This window comes from Bidens hawaiensis, unplaced genomic scaffold, assembly GCF_021521415.1.
Source record: "Bidens hawaiensis isolate Kalapana, Puna unplaced genomic scaffold, B.hawaiensis_p1.1 tig00024494_1, whole genome shotgun sequence".
NCBI classification, from domain to species: Eukaryota; Viridiplantae; Streptophyta; class Magnoliopsida; order Asterales; family Asteraceae; genus Bidens; species Bidens hawaiensis.
Window position 1 is genome coordinate 314278 of NW_027493875.1, and position 7966 is coordinate 322243.

General features: G+C 37.4%; 1 protein-coding gene across 1 annotated transcript; it reads left to right on the plus strand.

Moving 5' to 3' along the window:
- Positions 1–284: 284 nt before the first annotated feature.
- LOC143569485 (DExH-box ATP-dependent RNA helicase DExH5, mitochondrial-like) lies at positions 285–6285 on the plus strand. Its single transcript, XM_077055377.1, has 15 exons — positions 285–569; positions 870–1024; positions 1105–1192; positions 1274–1516; positions 1658–1753; positions 1841–2189; positions 2276–2406; positions 2490–2651; positions 2727–3194; positions 3284–3487; positions 3577–3646; positions 4544–4692; positions 4775–5080; positions 5162–5221; positions 5302–6285. The coding sequence occupies exons 1-15, from the start codon at positions 285–287 to the stop codon at positions 6007–6009; spliced, it is 3474 nt and encodes a 1157-aa protein (XP_076911492.1). The 3' UTR covers positions 6010–6285.
- Positions 6286–7966: the final 1681 nt, after the last annotated feature.

The window sequence follows — 7966 nt, forward strand, 5'->3', positions numbered from 1 at the left end:
GGGTTAGTGGCAGAAAGATCCTCCGACAAACGCCAGAAACCATCAACCTCATAATGCGAACCATAAGGATGTGGAGGTTGGTTTACCTCATCTCGACATGTTGAGCTCTGGTAATAAAATTCGCTTACAAAAAATAAGCGTATCCCCTCCCCTGGCTAAAAAGTAAAACCCCAACCATAAGCATTTTCATTTTCATTTTCATTTTCATTTTCATTTTCATCAATAATAATAATACTATCACCATCGCCAGCGTAATAGCAGCAGCAGCAGCAGGCGTGTGTGTTATGGAACACGGTGCATTCCATCTAACTACTACCACCACTGACTTTTCCTGCCTTCGAACAACCTCTTCCTCTTCCTCCTTATTACACCGCCTCAAATTCAGGCCTTCTTCTTATTATTATTCGCACCGCCGAATTGTTAATTCCTCCTTCTCTACTAACATTATTATTATTATTTCTTCATCGTCTGATACTTTATCAACTGTTTATCCGTACCCGCCTGTTGATGACCACCAATCGCTTCCTCATGTAGATTATGTTCGTGACCTCCACTTATCGGTTAACAATGTGACTTTCTGTCCAACACTTATTACTTATATATCTTGGAATTCAATTCAATTGTTTATTATAATAAGAATTATTATGTATACTCTATGTGGTATGATGTTTCATCTTTACACCTACATTATTAGGCTATGTGCATCTATGTGAGCCAACTAGTTAGATTTACATAGACTAACTAGTTACATTATTCGGCGATCCTTTTTTATTGTTTAAGTCAGCGTAACACACATCTTGTATTTTAGCTACATTATGTGGTATGTGGTATCATCATATATTTATAAACAATTTAACATATATTCTTAGGGTGTTTTGGAGTCTGATGACATAGATTCTTGGAAACGGAGGCTAACAGCATTACTGCAGAGCAAGGATGAACAAGAGCTGGTGTCAAAGGAAAAGAAGGACAGGCGTGATTATGATCAAATAGCATCTCTGGCAAGTAGTTTGGGATTGCATAGGTAATTAAGCACCACCATCAGCTTTGTTACATGCCTTTTTATGTACTTTGAAGCGGCCTTTTGACTGTAATTGTTTTCAGCTGTTTGTATGCCAAAGCGATTGTTGTCAGCAAAGTCCCATTGCCAAATTACAGATTTGACCTCGATGATAAGCGGCCACAGAGGGAGGTATAATTTTTAAGATATGCTTTTCCTAATTAAATAAAAATATATTAAATGCGATTATTTAATACTGCGTTCTGCAAGCAGGTGATTTTGTCACCTGGTTTGCATAGAAGAGTTGATGATCATGTTGGAAAGTATCTTTCCCAGAAGACTAAGAGCATAGATGATTCTCGAGATAATTTGTTTCCGACTGCAATTGATAGTGACAGTATTGCTAATAATGGACCCGTTGAGGCAAAAGAGTCATTCCCAAAAAATAAAGGTGTATCGGACAATGCACTTTGGCGAAAAAGTATGCAATTGAACTTGGAGCAACAAGCTTGGCAGGTTAGTTAACCCTAAAAAATGTTATATAATTTCAAGATTTAACTGGTCATTCACATGTATTTCTTATTCTTTATGTGTTTACGTGTTATTTACCAAGGATATGAATATATGATACCGTTGGAATAATGTTTTTCTCTATAGAAATCTTCTGAAGGTCAGAAGATGCTTGAGTTCCGGAGTAGTCTCCCTGCTTACAAAGAGAAGGATGCAATATTGAATACTATTTCGAACAATCAGGTATCTCAGAGTTTGAGATCTTTGTGCCAGATTTATCAATAATTAGTTGTGGTTCAATTTCATTGTAAGATAGTGTACATGTTACAGGTTGTTATCATCTCAGGTGAAACCGGCTGCGGGAAAACAACACAAGTTCCCCAGTTTATTTTAGAATCCGAGATTAATTCTATGCGCGGGGCCACATGTAGCATCATATGCACTCAACCTCGGAGAATATCTGCTATGTCTGTCTCTGAAAGAATTGCCATTGAAAGAGGGGAGAAATTGGGTGAAAATGTTGGATATAAAGTTAGGTTAGAGGGTATGAAAGGAAGAAATACTCACCTGCTGTTCTGTACAAGTGGAGTTTTATTGAGAAGATTGCTGGTTGATAGAGATTTGAAAGGTGTGACTCATGTTATCATTGATGAGGTTCATGAACGTGGAATTGATGAAGGTAAACTTATACAAAAAAACAGTATTTCTGGATATGATATTATGATTTTGAAGTGTATTTTTAATATGTTTTCTTCTACGTGCGAGATTTTCTGCTTACTGTTATGAAAGAGTTACTTCCTTCTCGCCCTGAACTAAGGCTTGTGTTGATGAGCGCAACCATAAATGCAGAAATTTTCTCTTCCTACTTTAATGGTGCTCCAGTTATCCAGATACCGGTAATCTTTATTAACTTTTTTATTGAAGTATATAAAACTGCCTCTCCTATTTTTGTTTTTTATTTATTTTCCCTTGCATGCAGGGTGTGACACATCCTCTGCGTACCTATTATCTGGAAGATATTTTGGAATCAACCGGATACAGATTGACAGCCGACAATCAAATTGATGAATATGGTCAAGTATGGAAACAAAATAAACAGACTTCAAACAAAAGGAAGAGCCAAATTGCTTCAGCTGTCGTGGTATACAATTATTACTTACTTTTCTTCATGGATTATGTTTCTGAAGTATAACATGTTGTGTAAATTTGAAACCAGGACGCACTTGGATCTGCCGACTACAGTGAATACAGTCAACAGACACAAGACTCTTTGCTCTGCTGGAATCCAGATTGCTTAAATTTTAACCTCATAGAATACCTACTATGCAAGATTTGTGAGAATGAAAAACCCGGGGGTATTTTGGTATTTATGACCGGGTGGGATGACATCATCTCTTTAAAGGAGAAGCTACAAGCTCATTCAGTTTTGGGAGATCCAAATCGAGTTTTGTTGCTGACGTGCCATGGTTCTATGTCCAGCTCAGAGCAGAAGTTAATATTTGAGAAGGTGGCTAGTGGGGTGAGGAAAATTGTATTGGCTACAAATATTGCTGAAACCAGTATTACAATTGATGACTTGGTTTTTGTCATTGATTGTGGAAAGGCCAAAGAGTCATCATATGATGCACTTAACAATACTCCTTGCTTGCTTCCTTCCTGGATATCCAAGGATTCTGTTAAGCAAGTAAGCTTCTTTCAGATTATTAATCAATTAAATTAATGAGTTTTGAGATCATATATTGATTTACTGTTACTTTGTTACTGAATATTAAGAGGAGAGGAAGGTCGGGCCGTGTTCAACCAGGAGAATGCTACCATTTATATCCGAAATGCGTGTATGATTCTTTTGCCGATTATCAACTGCCAAAAATACTGAGGACTCCTTTGGAATCCCTTTGTCTGCAAATCAAAAGTTTGAATCTTGGTAGTATTTATGGATTCTTATCTAGGGCCATGCATTCACCTGAGTTATTAGCGGTAATGTTAACGTTCAGTTTATTTCAAAATTGGTGAAGAGTTTATTTGCATAATTTTGTAAGTTAACAGTATTATTCCTTTGTTTGTAGGTTCAAAATGCTATTGAATATCTCAAGCTAATTGGTGCTTTGGATGAGAATGAACAAATGACCGTTTTGGGTATGTTGGATTTCGTCAGTGGTTGCATTTTTTACCAGTTTACTTATATTTGGGTCGGTTTAGGTTGTGTTTGGTTTAGGTTGTGTTTCTATATCAAAGGGCCAAAACAACTTTTTATAACCAAGCGGTCAATTGGTCAAATTTCAAATGGTTTGACATTTGAAAGTCACTCATAGTTTACTTAAGTTTTTAGTGCATACAACCTCCGAGGTCGTTTTTATCTATCATAAAGATTATTAATGTAATTATAATATTTTTTAAACCACATATGACACATGAACTATTTCATAATAAATATGGATGTGAACTTCTGACACGATACGAAAACACGACATGAACCTAACATGAAATTCTTGGGTTTGGTTTTACTCTAAACGTGATTGAGTCAGTTTCGGATCGAGTCCGTGAGGGATTGTGTTCACGTTAACCCAGCAGGTTCACATTAACCCGTTTAAAATGTGTTTTGTATAATAAGTTTTAATTATTTGTGATTTCTTGATGTCAAATGTTATAGTTTTAAGAATAAATTGGCATAGTTTAAAGTTTAAACTTAATTGCTTAAAAAAATTAAATATAATGCGTAAATTAAAAGTTTTATAGTAAAAATATGTAAAAGAAAATAAAATATCTTTTTCCGGGTTAAACAGATCGTGTTCGAGCCAGCCCGCAAATACACGTGTCATGTCATGTTCAAGTTCACATGCCTTAATTTTCGGGTTCGACCTGCAAACACAACCCATTTAACAGTCCTAGTTGTGGGTCAATCCAGTCTGACCTGGTTTGTCTCAGCATGTACTAGAAATAACCTTTTCAACCCGGAGCGGTTTTGATCACATGAACGGTTTTGCCTTTAAATTTTGTGTTCTTACAAAGTTTACTAAACTAGAGGCGTTGCAGGTGGCTACTTGGCAAATCTTCCAATGGAGCCCAAACATGGAAAGATGCTAGTAATGGGTGCACTATTAAACTGCCTTGACCCGGTATTGACCATTGTGGCTGGTCTTACTGTTAGGGATCCTTTCTTAGCACCTTTGGAAATGAAGGAGGTTAATTACCCGTTATCATTCCTGTTTCATTACATGGTTAAATGCTTACTTTATAATATTATAACTCTAATGCCTTTTACAGTTGGCAGAGGCTGCTAAAGCTCAATTTTCCCATGGATTTAGTGACCATTTTGCCCTTTTACGAGCATACAACGGTTGGAAAGTAGCTGAACGAAAGAAAATCGGTTATAAATACTGTTGGAAGAACTTCCTCTCTTCTCAATCATTGAAAGCTATTGATTCTCTTCGAAGGGAATTTCAATCTGTGCTTAAAAGTATTCGTCTTATTGACAGCAAGGCTATCAGTTACAACACTTATAGCCATGATGAAAATCTCATCCGTGCAGTTATCTGTTCTGGATTGTATCCAGGAGTCTGCTCTGTTCTGGTAGTTACAAGCATTTATTATATTAAAATATTTCATTATTCAATCCTCTCTTTATGTCTGATAACATGAATACATTTCCAGCACAAGGACAACTCGTTATCGCTGAAAACAATGGAAGACGGTTCGGTGTGTTTACATTCGGTAAGCTAAATACTTTCTATCGTCATCGTCATCTATAAATTTGATATGTTTGTCTTCTCATATCTTATTTCATACTTCAGAAATCAGTTAACGCACGTGATTCTAAAATACCATACCCATGGCTGGTCTTCAACAAAAAAGTCAAAGTCAACTCTGTTTACCTTCAAGATTCAACAGGTGTATCTGATTCAATGCTGCTCTTATTTGGAGGAAACATTTCAATAGGTGATGTTGAGGGACACATGAAAATGTTGGGAGGATACTTGGAGTTCTTCATGGAACCTGAAGTGGCAACAATGTATCAAACTATAAAACGAGAGCTTAACGAGTTATTCCAGATTAAATTAATGAACCCAAAAGTTAACTTGCAATCCCACCACAACCTTTTGTCTGCCATACAGTTATTACTCTCAGAGGATCAATGCAGTGGCAGGTTTGTATACAACCACCAGGTGATATGTAGATCACCTCTGCCTCCACCACCGCCTCTAGTTTTAGAAAGTGGACCGGGAGGTGACAATTCGAAAAGTCAACTCCAAACATTACTTGCTAGAGCGGGATACCATGCGCCAACCTACACAACTAGCTTGTCAAACAACCAGTTTATGGCGACTTGTGAATTGAACGGGATGCAAATCACTGGCCGTCTTTGTAACAACAAGAAACAAGCTGAAAAGGATGCAGCTTCCAAGGCTTTGGATTGGCTTTTGGGTGGTAATTATGCGGCCCGTGAAACGATTGATATCATATCGATGGTTTTGAAGAAGAGAAATAAGAATCAAAACTAATTGCTGCCATTAAATTGACTAGTTTTGACCATTGATATGCGACACATGTCTGGAATTGGGACTAATTTTGACCATGTTTGGTGAGTTTTTGTATATAGTGGGTACCTACTATATTGATTTATTATAAATATATTTATATTTGTTAGAATGTCACTTGAAAAATGGGTATATTACATTTCTTTTGGAGATGGAGCTGGACCAGCAATGAATGCAAATGGGTCTGGTATCTGTGATATGGTAGAGAAGCATCAAATAATAACAAAAGTAGGGTAGGGAGAAACAGAGTGAGACTTGTTTTATAATCGTTGATTTCAGTACCAGGCTAAATATTAAATGTGGAGATGCTTTTGACCATTTGTCTATTGAAATACAATTGCCATTTTAGTAGAGTTTGGTAAGCACATTTGGTTTGAAACATGAGGTCTTGGGTTCGAAACCCGGTATCACACAATAAATGTTTATGCCCTGCTTGGGTGCGCGCATAATGTGTATATGTGTCAACCCTCAGGTGGGCTAAAGTGAAATTGCACTAATTTTGACGTTATTTTACTAATCTCGTGAAAATAACGTTAAAAGTGGCGAAAGGTTAATCAGGCATCATGTGGTAGCGTTGATAGCCGAAAGACAAGGGTACATGCACCAATCGGCTGGTGTCCCAATGGTTGAGTGTTATGTGCCTTATGTCCAAGGCTTGATGCAAAACTACCATCGAGCTGGGGGTCTCACCGGAAGCAACCTCTCTATTCCTACGGGGTAGTGGTAAGGCTGTCTACATCTTACCCTCCTCAGACCCTACCATAGCTTTGCTATTGGTGGGATATACTGAGTACGATGATGATGTCTATTGAAATCATAAACAAGTACTACTTACCTTTGTGGTCCTCTCCTATTTATTCCTCAGAATATATAAATTCTTTGGAAAGTTGAGTATTTTACATATAAATTTTAATAGATTTTTTAATCTTGCAACCAATTAAATAATCTTCTCTTAAAATATCTAATAGTTAATAATAATTTCATATTCTGTGTGGCCATGGATGCACTAGAGGCGTAAATCCTAACCGGTCAACCAAATCAAACCAAAACTGGTTGTTAGGAAGTACAATAGAAACCGGTTGATAATCAACGGTTAGGAACCGTTTTGGACTTTCGAGACATGAACCGATTTGTAACCGGTAAACTGAACATAGGTTAATACACTTAGTGTTAACATGTGTCCAATAGGTTATTATTGGTTAACCGGTTAATATCCGAACCGAACCAGTTCATATGTTAGGGATATTCCATTTAAAAACCGGTTAGGAACCATGACCATCAATTGGCTTTGACCTTTTGGCCAATAACAGTTTACAATAGTAACCAACATTTCAAAAAAAGTTTAACCGGTATTTGCAGCTCAACTGTTCAATTTGCAAGTAACAACCTTGAGTTGAGGCTTATCAGATAACTAGGTGTATAACGGTAAACGGCAAGCCAACTAGGTAGACTTCAGGCCTACCCCGTTCTGTTTCTATAATTGGTGGTTGGGTCACGAGGAATGGGACTATTTGTTGATAAGTCAATTATATGGTGTTATTTCATGGGACATACGGGGAACAATATTGGTTTTAAATAATCTCAAATATACTTTATTGGAAGATATAAGTCCTAACTTTATACTTGCATGAATGACTAGCTCCATTAGTCCATTCCTGAGTTGGCATGCATTACGTGACATTTGATGCTGAGTAGGCTCCCTTTTTGGACCCATCACTAAATACAAACTTCATCATCATCAGATCCAATCTTTGCAACCCACCACCAGCCCAGCCCAGCCCAGCAACCATCGCCTGAACACACGACAACCACCATGTCTATCCATTGCAAACACCACCGGAACCCATGACCACCACCATGTCCATTCCTTACAACCACCATCGGAACCCACAACCCCTGCCATTATCTTATTCGTCGGCCA

Coding starts and splice junctions, on each gene's coding strand:
- LOC143569485 (XM_077055377.1), top strand. CDS start 285: ATGGAACACGGTGCATTCCATCTAACTACTACCACCACTGACTTTTCC. Junction 3,488..3,576: donor ATTCACCTGAGTTATTAGCG/GTAATGTTAACG, acceptor CTTTGTTTGTAG/GTTCAAAATGCTATTGAATA. Junction 3,647..4,543: donor TGAACAAATGACCGTTTTGG/GTATGTTGGATT, acceptor GAGGCGTTGCAG/GTGGCTACTTGGCAAATCTT.